Here is an 18116-nt window from a genome sequence, read left to right on the forward strand (position 1 = left end):
GCACTGACTCCTCCAAGCGATGAGCCAGGCAGTGAAGTGACAGAGGAAACTACTGTTTAAGTCTCGTCACAGGTCTCTCTCTCGGTCACGACAGCTGCTCCATCCTTGGCAATGCTGGTCCAATTTTTTTTTCAGAAAATCATCATCCATTGCACCACGCTGAAGGCTCTCCTTTAGAGAACTGCTTATTGACTCAGCATCTGTTCCCCTGTCCAGTTCAACTATGTCAAAGATGACTACACTCCATGCATAAACACTCATGTCTGTACATCATGGGGCACTTTCATCCAAAGCAATGCTAATAGGAACATCAAGCAGTTTGACATTAGACACAAATGCTGCCATCATTTCTTTTGCTATGATCATGGCACATGAATGGTCGGATATGTGTGCGGTGCCGATCGGTGCACCATTCAGTTCATTAAGTTTTATGAGGGCACTCGTTTTCATGCAAGCCAGCCTGTTCTTTGCAAGCGTATTAGCTGTTCTAAAAGAGCTGATCGTTGACTGTATCAGACTAGCACTCGTTTCTATGATCTTGTCTGAAAGTGTTTCTTTTTATTTCTGCTGTTTCAGTTGCTCTCTTATGGGGGGATGCTGTCTCGGTGCTTGTATGCTCACCGTCCCATTAATCCATTCCTCTACCAAAGGCACACCTTGTCAGTAAGCAAGGTGCGTCTTTGCACATAAGACAAAAGTTGTTAAGTTAGTGAGAAGATTCGCTTTCATTTTTGACATTGTTCAGTGGCTGAATCTTCTGTTTTTTCTGTTTATGTACTGCAAAGACTCAAATCGTGCACAAGGGAACCTCCCGAAGGGGAGAGGTGCAGGACAAAAAAAGACTAGAGAGACGTGTGAGTTTGACTTTTACTTGTTTTAATTTAAATTCTTATGTATTTTATTGTGTGATTTGAAATTACATAGTATAACAGTTAATGATTTATCCATTTTGTTGCTCCCTGGGTAACTCAAGTCTGTTTTTGGGGAGCTAACAGTATAGGCCTTTACAACCAGTTCACTTACGAGTGTTGGCAGCTGCTGGTATTTACTAGTCAGAAAAGGAAAAAGAGCTGGCGATCGCCATGCATTATTGGCTGACTTTAAAGCACAAATGCTACACACTCTGGCCGGCTGTGCTCTTATGACGCCTCATGTTACTACATGTGTTTTCTTCTTTATATACAAGCTTGGAAAGTCTATTTTCAAAGGGTTTATTGGCAAGCATTTAGTGAGAAAGCACGTCATGCTCCGACGGCTCAGAATCATCAGTGACTCACAACCAAAACAAATCAGTCCACAGAGCAGACGAGCAAGTGCTCGCAATTCGAATACTCGTCACGCTGCCGTTCTGCCTCTTCTGATGTTCCTTTTGGATTTTTCTCCCTCGTCTTCTCTGCCTCTGCACCTTTAGGGCATTGCCCCTCTCTCTATGTCTTCTTTTCATCACTCTGAGTAGCCCTTTGTGTGTGTGGACATGTATCTGGAGTAACTGCATCTATCAATTCTTTCTTTCTTTCTCTATACACACTGAGGCAATCTCATGGTTGGATTACTTCCATTCAGACAGAAATATGGATGGGTAAATGTGTGTGTGAGTGTGAGAGACAGACAGAGAGAAAATGTTTGATAGATTGTGGTGGAATATAGGTTTCGTACTAAGTTGATTTGTGGTTGCCTTCTTACTGCAGAAGGACTTTTACGTGCTTGCTTTGGAATGCTTATTTGAATCAGTTGACCTTTGAGCAGTGTGTATGTTTCTCCTCTCTGATGCCCATTAAGCTGTTTGCTTTTATCCTCATTCCAAATTGCCTTTTTTTTTTCTCGGCCTGCACTCACCAGTTGCATGCCTCACTAAAGGTCACAACATCATCAGCAACATTACCACAAATCCTGGCTAAACAAAAAAAAAAAAAAAAAAATCTGACAACCTGTTACTGTGCCTGCCTGCTTGTCGTCAGAACAACCACCAGCCAATCCTTAACAGGGGAGGCGTGGCTTGCACTCGCTGCGTGCCTGCTCTCAGCTCCTTGTGTATATTCTGAATGAAACAGCAAGTGAAGCATTTGCCTGTGTGCTGCGCTGCGCTACGCTCCGCTCACTGCACTGACTGTGCGAGTGAAGGGAAACCTGACATCAGGCTCGGCATAGTGGGAGTCACTCTGTGCAACACCGGGAGTGCCTTTGCGAGAGGTGTGGGTTGTTTGCAGAAATAGGAGGGCATGCAGGCAGTGGTTGATGGAGGGGAGAGCAAGGCAAGAGGAGGCAGAGAGCAGTTTTTAGCCCTTCTGAATCTTTCATAAGGGAGATCCTCCAACATCAAGCTGCCTGGATGGACTGAGAGAAACAGCTGGTACTGAGGTGGCATTTCGCAGGCACCAGCAGAGACAGAGAGGCAGAGGGACACACAGCAAAGGAGGCTGAGTGATAGAGCACTGGGGTGTGCACTTTATTGACAGCAAGACCGGGAAGGAGATGGGAGAGAAGCAGTGTTGAGAGGAGGAATTCTTCTCTCCTGTAAGAAGCTGCAAGTGACCCTGCTGAGGGTGAAGCTCCTCTAAGGCACGGTGCATGAGCTAAAGGACAGAGAGACAAAGAGGGCACGACTGCTGGCTGGCTAATCCCCAAACCTGTGAAGAACAGGGAAGGATAGAAAGCACAGAGGCAACACAAACAACGAAAAGGTATGTGTGAGCTGGCCTTTTCCTGGGTGAATGTTTGTGTGTGAGGCAGCCTCAGTCGTCCGGCTACAACCTCTCAGCCCAGTGTAAACTTCTCTTTGTCTGGATAAGGCAAGAGGAGGACAAAATCAGCTGTACATGACCAGCTGATGTCACTGAATTTGGAAAGAAAGGGGCAGAATTTGAAGGAGGAAGGAGGGTCCGCCACACAGGGCTCGACCCAGCCTGCAGGGATGTCGTCCAACGAGCTGAGCGTTGAGATGGACTCCTGCATCCGGACATTCAAGGAGCACATGCACCTGGAGCTGGAGCCTCCCAAAATGCCAGGTGTGGTGGGAGGGAAGAGGGGTGCCACGTCCCCCAAGCTGTCCCCCAGAAGCTCCCCGCGCCTCTTCCGCAAGCTGATGGTCAACAAGAGCATCCGACAGAGGCGACGCTTCACTGTAGCCCACACCTGGTAAGACCTGTGGTGGTGTGAGTGTGTGTGTGTGTGTGTGTGTGTGTGCGTGTGTGTGTGTGTGTGTGGAGGGGGGGGGTTGACTCATATAGATAAAGGAGGTGGGAGAGGGTTAGAGAAAACGTGCAGGGGCAGGGGTGGAGGGATGTGACAGAGGATTAGTATGGATGGATAAGATGGAGAGGATGTGGATGGAAAGAGGAAACCAATGAGGCTTAATGGGGGTTGAATTGGTGGGGAACTGGGGGAGATTAAGAGAGAGTGAGCGAGTAAGAGTGGGTGGTTGGGTAATGAAGGCAAGAAGAGGAAGGAAAAGGGATGAGAACTGGGAGATGGACAGAGGAATCATCTCAAGGAGAGGGAGAGGGCTTAAACAGATAGCCAGCAAGGGGGCGAGAGAGGAGGTGGGGAGAAAAGAAATGTCTCAGAGGAGGTGTGAAGATACAGGTAGAGAGAATGAGGTTGATGACTTAAAAAGAAAAGAGGGTCTTTGACACAATGAGTGGGGTCAACAATGTAGTCTGAGGCTGCTGTCTGGTGATTTGTCACTGGGTTAGAGGGTTACATAATGGAATAAAATCCCATTTAGCGGACTCCCCTGTCCTCCATTTTGATGTTGTGTATCTCTGCCCTGTACCTCGGTGAAGTGTGTGTGTGTGTGTGCGCGTGTGTACGTGTGTGCGCGTGTGGGGATCAGTCCTTGTTTTGGATGGCTGCAGTGATGTGGAGGGAGGTGCATTATGCAACCCGGTGGTTCTTAACCTTTTCGGTTCACAGCCCCAATGAGCAAATGGATGTCTACATAACACAACACAATGACAAACACGATGCAGCATCACACTGTGCCGCCTGGTTCCATTCGCATTTCATTGTGTCATCGACGTTGATGTCATTTCTCTTGGTTCATTTCCTAGAAGAAGCCCAGGAGCTGCGAATCCGACTGAGTCGCAATCTAGCAAGATCATGGGCTCAAGAACATAACATATTCACATGTTAACTTTACACACCTCATACTCTTCTTATTATTTGCATCATTTTGCGCCCCATCCCCCACCCACTCCCCCAGTCTACCTCCTCATTTTGCAGCAGTTAGGCACTATAGTGGATGAAGGCAGGGCTTGCTATGTTATGCAATGTATGGATTAGAGGCAAGGAAAAGAGCTGCTGTTATTTGACTGCAAGGATTCAAGGTGACTCTTGTCCCTCATAAAAACAGCACGCCCATTTGTTCAAATTAGGCAGTGGCAGAGAGAGGCGCCTTGGTTTCTTTATTTCATGAGGTTTGTGAAGGTAAAAACCAGAGTCGACTAAAAAGGCATGAGCATGTACCCGTCAACAAATCTTGTACATGGAACATGTGTTACATGTAAACAAATTTGTGATAACACGATAAAGCAGGGTTGTCACTGCTCGCACGGTGGGGTGGGTTGTGGGATAGGGAGGGAAAGGAAATAAGTCCAGATATGAATCTGTTCCCATGTGTTGTGGCTACATGCTGTGTTGATGATGGGAAGCAGATGCGTGTGTATGTGTGTCACGTTCGTGCGGTCATAAATTGTGTCTGTGGGAGAGTATGTATGTGTTTGTTTGACACTGTGTACCATATGTGTGTTTTTGGATGCACAAATTGTATTTGTAAGAGTGATGGATGTTTATTCTCTCTTTTCTCCTTGTATGACTGGCTCTCTCCTCCCTCCATGACAGCAGTCAGACGGGGGACTCATGTCTGTTTATCTCTTCCCTTTCTCATTCTATATCCTATTTCTGAGCAGATTTGTGGGGGTTGGGTGGGTACAGGGGGAAACGCTAGAAGAAAAAGCAAAGCAGAAATGCATTTAGAAATCATTTAAGATGTCAGTGGTGTCATTTGCCTTGTTTGTTCCCATAAGTCCACAATGTATGGGCTCGATCGAGGGACAGGACAACACCCATTAGAGCCATTAACCGCCGGTCCAGCCTGTTAACGGCCATGTTCATGATAAAGTGGCCTTGAGTGAGACACTGAGGTCTGTCTGCTCAGTCACTGTAATGCTTGAAGAGTGACAGGTAAAAAGCTAAAAATGGAAATGGGAAAAAAGAGAGAGAGAGAGCAGAATAGACAGCTAGAAAGAGCCGAAAGGGAAAAATCAGCAGTCATCTCCAGAGGGGGATGCGTGGCAGTCAGGACAGCAAGGAGAAAATTAAAGAGATAATGCCACTCGCCAACCAGCACCAGGTGTTTTTCACTTGGTTTTCACGCTTGTTTTTATCTGGCACACAGTACACGTTAGGTTATGGTTAAGTAATCGGCAGGATTACAAGATTAATCACTGCACCCTTTGCTTTATCCCATATTTAAATACACTGTGTTCTGCCCCAAAATATCATTATCCCTCTTGCCTTAAAAAAAATCACCTTTTCTGGGAATCCTTCAGGGTATTACTGTGCACACACTCTATCTGGCCTAATTGTCTCCCCACCTGTGCCAGACCTTGGAAAAGTTATTAACAAAAAATAAATAAATAAAATAAAATAAAGGATGATGAATTACTTATATGTTTAGCCAGGGCTGTCTACAGTTTAAAAAATGAGAAAAGCTAATTACGTAAGGATTTTATATATTCTCCTAAATTTAGCACTGCATTATTTCTCACTGATGTTTTAAACAAATAGAAACAAAGGAGTTTAGAGACGAGTTTAATATCTTTCCCAGGGACACTTTGATGTGTAGACTGCAGGAGCCAGGGACTGAACCACCAACCCTCTGATCAGGGGATGACCACCCTGCCTCCTGACCCACAGCATGTAGCTCCACAATACTACTAGTGTTCAGCTCCAAGTGGTAGACAGACACAGTGAGAGACTAGCTGGTGAACATGGTGGAGCATGTAGCAGCTTAAGATCCAAATATGTTATATGTTGCTCTGTAACTGCTGGATGTGTAAAGAAGCTACTGTTTGCTGACACTTGTTTAAGTTTTCCATGTCAATTTACAAGATGTCAAAGTTGTGTTCACAACTTATTCTTGCTACTCACAAGTGGCCAAAAACACCAGTGCTGCAGGTTTCACGAAGTGATCAGTATTTCCCACAAAAATGCAAAAATGAAAGACAGGAGAGGTCAAAACAGAACTTTGTCGTGTCGTCGTCTCTGCACTGTTATTCATGTTATGACGGTTTATATGAAGCACAGAATTGGAGCAACTGGTTTAGTGTAATTATTTTTTGTTATACTGTATATTTTCACAAAGCTCTACTTGTCTCAGTCTGGGCTCAAATTAAGAGTTTAAATAGAGTTGTAGATTTTATCATCGGGTTTAATCATTGACATAGAAATAAATATCACTGATGTATTCATCGTCTGCTCTCCAAACTCAAAGATTTTCACTTTGAAAAGGCTCACACACTAACTTCATAATGAAGATGATCTATCTAGAAAGACACCACTATTCACTCTCTCGCTCTTCTGTCTTCCTGTTCAAGGCCTGGGCATTGTTTTCATGTCGTGCTGTCTGCCGTTTTAAATGGGAATCTGTTGCTAATCTTGAATCCAAAATCAATGCTAAATTTCAGCCTTCGAGCATTATTTGGCCCGGCGGTGGACTAGTGGCTGGTGAACTCCTGACCTACTGGATTTACTAGTCATAAAACCCATACAATGACTCTTCTGTTTGAGCTGTTCAGCTGTTGTCTCTCTCTGTGTCTGTCTCTGTCCCTCAGTCTTTGTGTGTGTGTGTGTGTCTATCCTAAGTTTCACTCTGTCTGCTTCTTTCTTCCTCACTGTCTGTCTTCTTTTTTCCCCCTCTGTTTTTCGACGTCTGTCTTTGTTTCTTTTGTAGGCATCCCTCTCCCGTCCGTCCTGGTCTTTCTCCTCAGTCTTTCTCCTCAGTCTTTCTCTCTTTCGCACCACATGATGTAAATGTTTGATGGCCAGCTGAGGCGTATGACCGCTCTGTTTTCCACTCACACAAAAAGCACATCAAGGAGAGAGAGAGGGAGATTAGAGGGAATAAGGAGCTGTCATGGGAATAGAAAGAAGGGAGAGGAGGGAAAAATGGGAAAGAAGAAAGAAAAATCCCTCTTTTTTCCACAAAAATGTTGTTGTGGAATAAATCAAAATAAATGTACAGCATGTAACAACTAAACATTACCTAACACCTAACCAAAGATCATCACACCTATGTATCTGTGAAACGTAAAACACTTGAGGCTGCTTTTATCTGCAGCTACAGTATAAAAGAGTACTTACTTAGATTATGTTGAACTTGGCCCCCTCCTGTGCGTTGACGTCCATCAGTTGGTTTCCGGCGGGATGAGGAGATACCCGGAGACGGCCTGAGGGACAGATAAAGAGGTGGAGGGAAGGAAACACACAAGCTGTATATATTGAAGAGATAAACAGAAACTCATTTACCACAGAGGAGTCAGCCACAGCAAAAACAAACAGAGGTCTCTCTGCACAGAGGGTTGTTTACCTTTGCTTAAATGTCAACCTAAATATCCATCTCACCACGATGTTCTGTCCAACACACCGTCTGCTATTGATTTGTTTCTCTCTGCACTCGCCTCCGTGACTCACCCAAAATCATCGTTACACGGACGTCAGGGAAGGCTTGGCGTGATTACTGTTGCCGCTGCAGCCAGTGTGTTTTCGCCAACTGCTCAGTTGAGTAAGAGACAGGGAGACTGACAGAGAGACAAAAGAGAGATTATTGCTTTACGGAGCAAATGGCTAAAACATCTATCATAAGAATATATTGCAATTACATAATGTTGTGCAACTCTGTGGGAATGTTGGGAACTGTGTTACTTACTGCCTCTATGAACTGTTTTTGCAACCATGAACAGATTTTGGGTTTGTGGCAAGCAAATGACTGAGAGATTCTGAGGATTTATTGAATACTGTGCCTCTTTGTTGTAGCTCCTAGCTGATGCGCTAACCTCTTAGCACAAAGACAGCAACACGCTCGCTGGCTAACACTTGCAAGCTACCTAGATATGTTAGCTAGCATTTTAGCTAATGTTAGCCCTTGGGGAAAATAGCTGTGTAAGGAGAGGAACTGACTTGCAATGCTGACATGTTAGAAAATCTAGAAAATGTTAAAATCCAGTGTAGCCAGCATGTTCTGGCAGGGCTAACACTTGTTAGCTAATGTTAGCCCTGCTCCCACTTTAAGTGAGCTATTTTCCCATGTTTTGTTTGTTTTGTCCATAAACAGGTAACTAATTAAAAATATTTGTGGTGTGACAAAAACAGACTTGCAATGGTAACATGTTAGAAAATCTATGAAATGTTATCTATCTTATCTTGTCTTAAAATCCAGTGCAGCCAGCATGTTCTGGCGGGGCTAACATTTTAGCTAATGCTAGCCCTTTAAGTGAGATATTTTCAGAAACATGTCATTAACTAAAGTGGGTTAAAATAGGTGTGTTGGGAGAAGAACCAACTTGCAATGGTAAGAAAATTAAAATAATACTGAAGGCCAGTGTAACCAGCATATTCTTATATGCAGGCTAGTGTAGCATGGAGGCCCAGAAGTCCATATTGAAAGCACACTTCATTGTCTTATTCACACAGGATCATTGTCATCTTTTGGGGCTTCTAAATACAATTAAGAACAGCTTTCAACAGGAAGAGGGAATTTTTAAAAGCTCCGAGCTGGAGCACTTGTCTCTGGTTCGTGTTCAGAAGAAGACCTTTGTTGCATAACATTTCCCATCCTCTCTATCCCCTCATTTCCGATTATCTCTCTGCTGTCACTAATAGAACAACTTGCGAAATAGCTTACATGTAATTATAACCAGTTTTTGAAAATGGGACATGTTCGCATCTGTTTCTGTGTTTTCTTTATCAGAGAAAGTTGACACGAAATGCTCGGAGAGCTGCGGTTCCGGGGTAAACCCTTTACCACCAGGATGCCCGGATGATGTCTGTTGTTATTTTTAGTGAACTACTAGCAGCGTTCATATGAATTTACCTGGAATTATACTTCTCCAGGCTCCACATGTACTTGGGGGCTGCTCAAATACATTTGCATGGAGTTTTCTTATCCTTGTATGTAGTACGTTTATGTTTGTTGTTGTCTCTGTTTCATACCCACATCCTGACAGGAGTCAAATCATCAATCAACTTGCTTGATTTGCAGGTCCACGTGACGCATTGTTGAGATTTAAGAGTTGTGCGCGTTGACTCAGCTACTCTGCAATTACCCATAACAACCTTCTCTGTGTAGGTCTGCAAAGACGTTTACGTCCTGTATATCTTTGAAGAAGCATAATTCTAGCATTAAACCACAAACACCAAGCATATCCAGTCCAGTACATAATATGCCATATCGTCTGCTGGACTGAGTATGTTGAGAATATGAAAATGGCTTCTTACATGAAAATGTGATACTAAACCATTTTACTTGGTCAATGAGCAAGCTCTATCTGAAGACATCACTGGTGCCACTCTGTCTGAATCTGGCAAAGATTTGCAACGGTGGTCCGTGTTTGTCCTGCAAACAAAGGTTCTGATTGGCTCGGTTGTTTCTCCAACCACAAAACGGCCATTCATAACAGCAACATCAGTCCTTTATGAGTCACTGATAAATTTGGTGATGTGGGCAATGATTCAGAGGTCTGGAACCAGGCTACCTCCACCCCTCTCCTCCTACTCCTTCTCCTCTTCCTCCTCTTCCTCTGCTCTCATACTGCATGACTCGGTTCAGCACCCCCCATCTCTCTCTCTCCTGTCTCCCTGCACTGAACCAGCCAAGCAGAAACTGAACTATTACTGATGGGTGAAGGAGTATGATGGCTCAGACTTGTGTGTGTGTGTGCATGCCTCTGTACACATTAACATGTATGTGGTTATCTTGGCCGGGATTGGGATTCAAGGGAGGAAAACTTGCAGCAAGTCACGGGTGACATGTTTCACGCCCTTTTACACGTTGATGGTGCGGAACACACATGGCTTATTAAATTCTCAGATTGCTCATGTTAATTTTATAACTGCTCTATTTGTCCTGGCTATATGTTTCCATCTACATCCACTGGTAATAAAGCAACATAAGGGACTCATGAATTCCACATGAAGAGACAGTGAGATATTTACAAGAAACAATGCCATGACATTATGTTAGCAGCTCCACTGCTTCATTAGCTTAAGCGGTCTTTCGTGCATACAGTGGTAAAGGGCTGATGGGAAGGTAAGCGCTTCTTCCCCTGGGATGTCTTAGTGGTTGCTTTGCTACTACTACTGTAAAGAACATACTGTACCATGTACTTACACTGCTGTCACTTTGAATTTCACGCATGAGGTATACTGCTTGTCACCACACGATTGCCCCTTTTGTACTTTGCTGTATATGGTCTACCAGAGCAGCAATGCAGTTCTACCCTAGAGTCTTTTGATGAAGGTGTGAAATATTGTATTTTTCGCTGCTAAAGCCTAACAAATAAACAGGTTGTTAGACAGTTAACTGTCATCTCGCAGATATTGGATGCAAATCAAAAAGTCAATGTTTCGTATCAAGCTAAGACAAGCCAAGTCCAGATTGATGCCTTTGACCAAGTGTTCCGACAGCAATGCTTTGCATGAATGTTTTTGTTTGTTTTACTAACTTTCCATATTCTTGTTTCAATCAGCTGTAGCTAAAACACACATTAGCATACACATCATCGCCCATCGAAGCCATGAGAGAAAGAGAAAATGAGAGGCGGCAGTAAATAGAGCAATGAACACAGATAGTAGACTAATAGCACTGTATGATTATAAAGTAATTCCCTAATTCTCTGAAAAGGTTACTTTTTAGAAGGGGTGATAATGATGCAGCAGCAATTTTCAAGTGAACGTACGGTTCTCCTTTCCCTCCATTAAAGATGTCTGGATTTCTCAAGCAAAACTCTGTGTTTTCTCTGAATATTCAAAACACATTTTTCTCTATCAACAGACACAGGATTGTTATGGTAACCGGTGCATTTATGCAACATGTAAAACAGGTTTCTCACTGTTTTTGAAGTCATGGATTTACTGATGAACCCAAATGTGACTAAATCAATGAATATCTTCAATTAATAACTACAAAAACAGTGAATGCACAAGCATCGAGTTTGGTGTTGATTCTCAGTTGGATCGAAACTTCTGTAACAACCTTTTTTCTTGGGGCACTAGTAATCTAGGCTATAATAATTGATTTCACTTTCCTTGGGCCACATGACATTCCTGGTTCGACTGAGGGGAGAGAAACAGAGAGAAGCAGCAGGAGAGAATGAAACACAAAGAACAAGAGCAATTAGTTGATTTCAGTTTGGAGGTGGAGAATGGGGTTATGTGCTGTGTGGACGGTCTGTGCATCTATTCACGCGGTGCTTCTTAGAGCAGCTACAGACTGAGCTACAAACAGTGTGATCGAGCAAGCATGTGTGTGCCTGCGACAGGCGCATGCTTCTTGGTCTGCGTGCATACCTTAATCCCTCTTAGAGGGAATACAGCTGTGTCATTAGTATACTAGTCATGAGAGTGTGTGTCTGTGCCGTTGTGTATCTGCGTGCGTGTGTGTGTGTGTGAAGTACCAGCTGTATGTTCTTTTCAGCCCTTTCAGACGAGCACAAGCATTCGTTAACAGCATGAGCTCTAAAGCAACATATGTATGAGCTGAAGTAAGCGGGATGCAACAGAGCATTTCCTCTCTGCCTTTTCCCTTTCTGTCTGCTCTGAGGAAGAAGTAATGATTATTCTCCACTTGACTGCTGTCTGTCACTGAAAGGAACTGTGGCAGCGTCCTATTTATTTACTTATTTTCTTTTAGGCTGGTCACAACGTGCAGCAAGACGGAGCGAGGCGAGGCTGCTTTGTGCTTTATCTTATCGAATGGGAGTAGAGTAGTCGCATCGGAAAACTGAAGTTATTGAAGCTGAAGTTATTTAAAAGTTATTTCAGCTGAGCATGAATAGAAAAAGAAAGGACATTTATCATCACATAGACTTGGTGACCCATTAAACTGTTCATTTTGTCAACAGAACAGAAATAAAATGATGTTGCAGCAGCAAAAAACTAACCTAAATAATAAGTTCATATGTTGTACATACGTCTTCTGGGAATCATCTTCAAAAGACCGCCAGTCAGCTTCTTCCTCACCAAAAATCAGCTTTACTCCCCAGAGCAGCACCCTGTAGGTCTGCAGCAGCCAGTTGCTGCATAAGATGAACTGTTTGTGCAAACAAAAGCTATTTAATTATACCTCAGAGCTTGAGCCATGCGAAAAAGAGTCCGTGTTTGGCTAATGGCTGAATAGCATATAGCTTAAGGAATGAGCAGGAGATGGATTTAGGTGGAAAACCCTCTCAGGAATATCAATAGTGTTGGAACACCTGAAGATAAAAGATATCTCAGTAAACATTAACATTTCTTGGTCAAAGATTTCTAGCCAAGGGGAAATATTAGCACAAAACCATGACAGGAGCCTCACAGCGTAATGCAATTACACTGTAAAACTCTAAACCAGGCTATAAACATGGGTACCATCATCTGATTTGGAGAACAAACCTGGTTATTGATTGCAGGCCTCCACATCACACTGGTAATAGTGGGATTTGAATGTGAGATGAATTGTTCAGATTTCCAGGGAAACTGTTTATTGGCTATCTGACTCCAAGGCGCCCAGACTGAATCACAGCCTCCTGGTACAATAAATTACACATTCACACGTTGTCACATTTTAACCGTCATTTGCCGTTGTTGTCACCTCTTCTGCCTCCTCGCTGTCAGTGTATTCATTATCGTCAGTGCTCCCTCCAATCTAGTCTGTGGTCTTTGCATGCACCAGTACAGAGCGGCTGTACACATGTGTGTATACGTTTTAGCAGCAAAGTCTGTGACATGGTGCTTGTACAGTATGTCCATCCGTGCCTATGGTTTCTCTCTGTGTGTGTGTGTGTGTGTGTGTCTGCACGTCCCCTGTCTCCTTGACTCATTGTCACCACAGGCCTATGGGGAAACCACCACCCACACACTCTCTGATATGCAGTGTGAGATGCAGCGTGTGTGTGTGTACGTGTGTGCATGCGCTGATGTCAATAAAATTGGACTTGTAGAGAGCCTGAATGGTTTAGTGTTAGTTCCTGCTCAGGGATAAAAGGATTTGTGTGCATTGTTTGTGTGTGTGTTGAGCTGTGAGAGAGACACACACACATTAAACCAGGGAGATTGTGTGCAGGGAAAAGAGGAAATGATGGAGTGTGTTCATTTTTATTTTGATCTTTTTAGCTTTTGATATTTTAGTTTTGTTCAACTTCTGAGGGCTTTGTTGTGCGAGAAATGTTTTGATTCAGATCCGTGGCAGCTTGACTCCAGACTTCGGCGTAGTGTTGTTGCATTGAGCTGTATTGTGCTGAATGCTGCTTGTTATGTTTACATTGGGGCAACAGTGACTTTACCACCAGCCTGTTGCTAGCAGCAACCACTACTGACAGTTTAACTGTGTTACCTCCACTGACCCTTTTGTTAGATCTATTACCAAGCAAATGTTGACAGACATCTTTCATCCCTGACATCCAATCCCTGAATGCCCTTCTTTTTCTATTCTTTCTATTATATTGGCTGTTATAATGAATCGTAAGTATAATTTAGTTCTTTTGCAGTCAGTTTACTGCATACTGATCTAGCAGTAGCTGTTTGAGGCTAATGTGTTGCGATACAACAGTTGGTTTACTGTTGGATAACTGATATGTATTATACTCTTTAATTTTTCTGTTTACTAGATTAATCACAGTCTTGTAGTCCCGTCGAAACGTATTCTTATTCTTTCACTGGTGATACATGGTGTCCTTCTGGCATGAGGGACACAATAATTCATTCATTTTCAGTTTTCTTCTTACTATACTAATTCATTTTTTAATACGTTTCATCATTAAATTTGTTGCACATGGTTGCTTTCAAAAATACTGAACTAAAAATGCCCTGTGCTGTCTTCAGTGTTCCTCTGAAGAGTGTTTAGCTCACTGTTTATCTGGGCTCCTGCACCATAAGGTATTAAATTCTGCTATATAAATAAACTTTGTATACAGTGTATGACCCGCATACTGTTCAATAGTGAGGGCAGAATAAAAATACTAGACTCCTCTCACACATAATGTATTTTCTAGAAATGTGCAGTGCACTCTGGAGTGCATTATGTTTTTTCCATTCTTAGTACCTGTGTGCTTCAGCCTGTTGTAGTTTATGCCACCTGTGGGAAAAGGCACATCATTTTACTCACCCTGCCTTATGTTAACCTAGTTTATAACTGGAATATTGTACAAGTGTGCACACACTGTGCAGTCATAACCAAAACGTGTCTCTTGCCTGCGTGTAAAAAAAAAAGGAACAGTTCAGCCGACTTTCTCTACTGATAGAGGAAACTGCACCCGAGAAGCTATTTTCATACAAACTCTTTGAACCAGGATGGGTTTTAAACTCTAATTTTAGAATGTACTGTCAGAGTAAATGTTACTCAACTTAACATGTTGTTGTTTTCATTGTCCTGCAAGATTTGTTTGCCATTTGCACCAATTCAATATTGTCAGACAATCACAAACAGGGCTCAGTAAATTTTGGAGGATTTAGGATAGCTTAGCAGCTGTCTGCCATTTGTCCGTTTTCCTGGTCTGCAGGGGCCTGCCCTGTGTGTTTTTTGTGTGTGTGTGTGTGTGTGTGTGTGTGTCATCAATCTGTATCTCCCATATATAGTCAGTAATATAAGTGATACAGTGATGTTTGCCTTAGTTTGTTCAGGACCAATAGTCTGAAACTCTAGGGTTAAGCTGTGTTAGCACTCATTTCTTCCTCGCCGCTCCTTTTTCTGCGTGTGTGTTAAATAACAGAGACCTGGGGGTCATAGAGTGCCATGTGGCTAGTGTTTATCCATGCTGGTATGTTGGCAGTGAAATGTTGGCACCACATTCATATTCAAAAGTCCCCTGTCTCTGTGGCTGCCTCCTGTCTTCATCGCGTGCCCGATGACTGAGTGGGCACCCATGGGTGTGTCAGTTTTGTCAGATCACTCTTTGCTCCTCTCAGATGTACTTCATATTGATGCAGCCCACGTTTTGTGGCCCCTCGTGCGACTTTTTGTTTGTCCTGATATTCATGTTTCAGTCATGATAAAGGCCTCTGAATATGGATCGAATTAAAAGCCTCATGTGTCTTCTCACAGCCTCCAAAGGCCAAAGACTTAGATATTAACAGGCTGTTATTGAGAAGGAGCATGCCACTTTAAAGAGTGTTTACCACATGAGCCCAGCTGATGTAATTTTAGTCAAATTTTTAATCACAAGATAATATTTCAAACTGTATAGGCCCTCCGAAAGGGTAAATGACCATGAAGGAACAGCATTTAGCCCAGGTCTGCTCTCTCTAAGTTTGTAACTGCTTATATTCTGTCGCCCTTTCATGCTGCTTTCCACCTGCCTTCTCCCGTCTCGCCCTCTCTCCGTCATGTCCGTCCCATGATTAAGCCTCAGTTTGCCTTCGGTCCATTTCTGTTCATTATCCCTGCTCTCCAGCAGCGTTTGTTTAGTTAGTGTCACATTGATTTATACACACACAAACTGTGAGAGGCCTTTTCATACACTCGTCAGACTGCCCTAATGAGCCTGGTGCCCTGCACCCAGAATGTGAGTGGCTAGAATAGGTATTCGTATTCAAAGCAATGCTGCTGGCACCCTTTAGATGGCCACCATTAACCTTTACAGATTTTTCTTTGTTGCATATAGTAAGAGAATAGACCAAAAACAACACAGCAAGCAGCCATAGTCATGTGTTGCACCAGCCTTACCCTCTACGGAAAAACGGGAACAACTTATTTTTTGTACGACTTTGGTTGTTTGTTTTTTTTCTGCTCTTATTTCCTTACTTATTCATCAACTTTCTTACCTTATGCCTACTGATCTGCGACTGTTGCTTAAGGTATAGTGTAGTGTGTGCAAGCTGAGCAAACAATACACAGAGTACACATGGATAACTTCTCATATTTTCTTCCCTGATCAGGTAAGTTTTCTAGGCCAATAGCCCAAATTCTATTTGTGTATTCTGAATGAGCTCTGATGGAAATAGCCTTTGCGGTTTTCAGAGAACTATTAAGAAATGGTTTAGGTTTAACAGTGACAAAAGCAGCATTTCACTGAGCAGCTGATCCTATTTACCTCATTAATTTCATAATGCAGGAACATCTCACCACCCTTTTAGAGCCTTTTCTCTCAGAGGTTCTTCCTAATTACAATAATAACCATAATGTGCTGGAAGATTTCCAGTGAACTGAAATTGACACTTTGGCTACACTTGTACGACATCATGACATCAACAATATTTACAGTATTACAGTGACTTGACTTTATCCACAATGATCCCACTCAGGTTGTCATGATGCAGGGTAGGTCAATGATTCGTTCAGCTACCATGTTTCTCGGGTGCAAAAACAAATCTGGCCGGCTCCGTGGGTAATATCTGAGTTACTAATGACAGCATGATGAACGGCAGTAATTCACAGATTTACAGATCTGGTTCATCGGACGTACAACCAGGGGAGACAGAAAGATTAATGCCGTGTTCTCTCTGGGTCTTTTTTTATTCGCCACTCACAGAATTACTTGAATCTTGTAGTAAAAGATTTAACAAAAACTGAACAGTTTAAAAAGGCAACGCAGTGACTCTCTCATTTGCCATTAATATTTGTAATAGACATTCGTGGTGTTTGATCAAATACCTGCAGACCAAATAATTCCAATCAGCCTCAAGTGAACTTTGTGTTTAAGGCTAATTAGCAACTGTTAGCATGCTAACATGCTAAACTAGGATGTCATATGAGGCAAACATAATACCTGCTAAACAGCAGCATGCTAGAATTGTCAGTGTGAACATGTTAGCATGCTGCTGTCAGCATTTAGCTCAAACCACTGCAGGGCAGCCTCACAGAGCCGCTAGTGTTGCTGTAGACTCTTAGTCTGTAGAATTAAATGTTAAATTAAATGCAGTTTGTAGCGACCCAAACAGAGCTGAAAGAAAAGTGAAGATAAAAGTAAGCACTTATTACGTGGCCAGAAACATGACCCAACGGTATTGTATCACCGGCTGGATGTGTTTGTAGGCAGCTGTTTACACATTCTCCGTAACAGCGACGATACCTCAAGGGTCAAAGCTGCACCATTGATATCGCTTATTCCAACCACCTATTAGGGAGTGCGCCGAGTTGTCACTCAGTGTTTTTGTGCACTACGTGGATTTACAGAGGCCAGCTCAAGAAGGGGCCTACCTGTCGACTGCAGCTCTCCACTCGATGGAAACATCATAACTCAGTCGCATGTGGGAGAGACTTCATATAGGAAAACATTCCAGGGGGGAGGTGGGAACACACACACACACACAGATACACAGTCATACATGCAGATAAACACATTCACATAGAGGTATACTGTACACAAAGACTAACACATACACAAAAACACACCAATTCCTGTAGATTGATGTTAGGGTGGAAAACACATATATAGATTTGGAAAACATATTTGCAGCTTCATAGAGAAGTTAATGAGGAACACATTCCAGTGGAGCTGTGTTTACATTTGTTACTGACAAATACATCACATGCAGTGTCTAAGGAAAAAGTGTTGTATAGATATATTTAACATGAAGTGGTGTTGATGTGAAATGTCGTAGTTTAAACGTCAGCATCGTGATCGTAAATCTGGAAAAAATTTGGACTCTCGCTACGCAAAAACATTAGTTTTGGTCTCTGTAAGGCTCTGGTAGATCCCATACGGGGAGGAGCCCACAGAACTGCAGCCCTCCAAAGAACACCCCCTTGGAAGGTCAGTCAACAGAGCCAGCCTCTGAATGTGTCTGCTCCAGCAGTTATGTCAGCTGTGGGACAGTGGTGCAGTGTAACTAAGTAAATTTACTCAAGTGCTGTTCTTAAGCACAATTTTGAGGTACATGCACTTTACTTGAGTAAAATTAATCATTCAATCCACAACAATTCAGAG

The 18116-nt window shown here is 42.9% G+C and overlaps 1 protein-coding gene across 1 annotated transcript in view; it reads left to right on the forward strand.

Moving 5' to 3' along the window:
* Window positions 1-2896: 2896 nt before the first annotated feature.
* pde4ba (phosphodiesterase 4B, cAMP-specific a) overlaps window positions 2897-18116 on the forward strand; it is a 124454-nt gene continuing 109234 nt past the window's right edge. The window contains exon 1 of the mRNA XM_041936049.1: window positions 2897-3135. Within this exon, the coding sequence (XP_041791983.1) occupies window positions 2912-3135 (224 nt within the window). The 5' untranslated portion in view covers window positions 2897-2911. The remainder of the gene's footprint in view (window positions 3136-18116) is intronic.

This window comes from Chelmon rostratus, chromosome 4, assembly GCF_017976325.1.
Source record: "Chelmon rostratus isolate fCheRos1 chromosome 4, fCheRos1.pri, whole genome shotgun sequence".
NCBI lineage: Eukaryota > Metazoa > Chordata > Actinopteri > Chaetodontiformes > Chaetodontidae > Chelmon > Chelmon rostratus.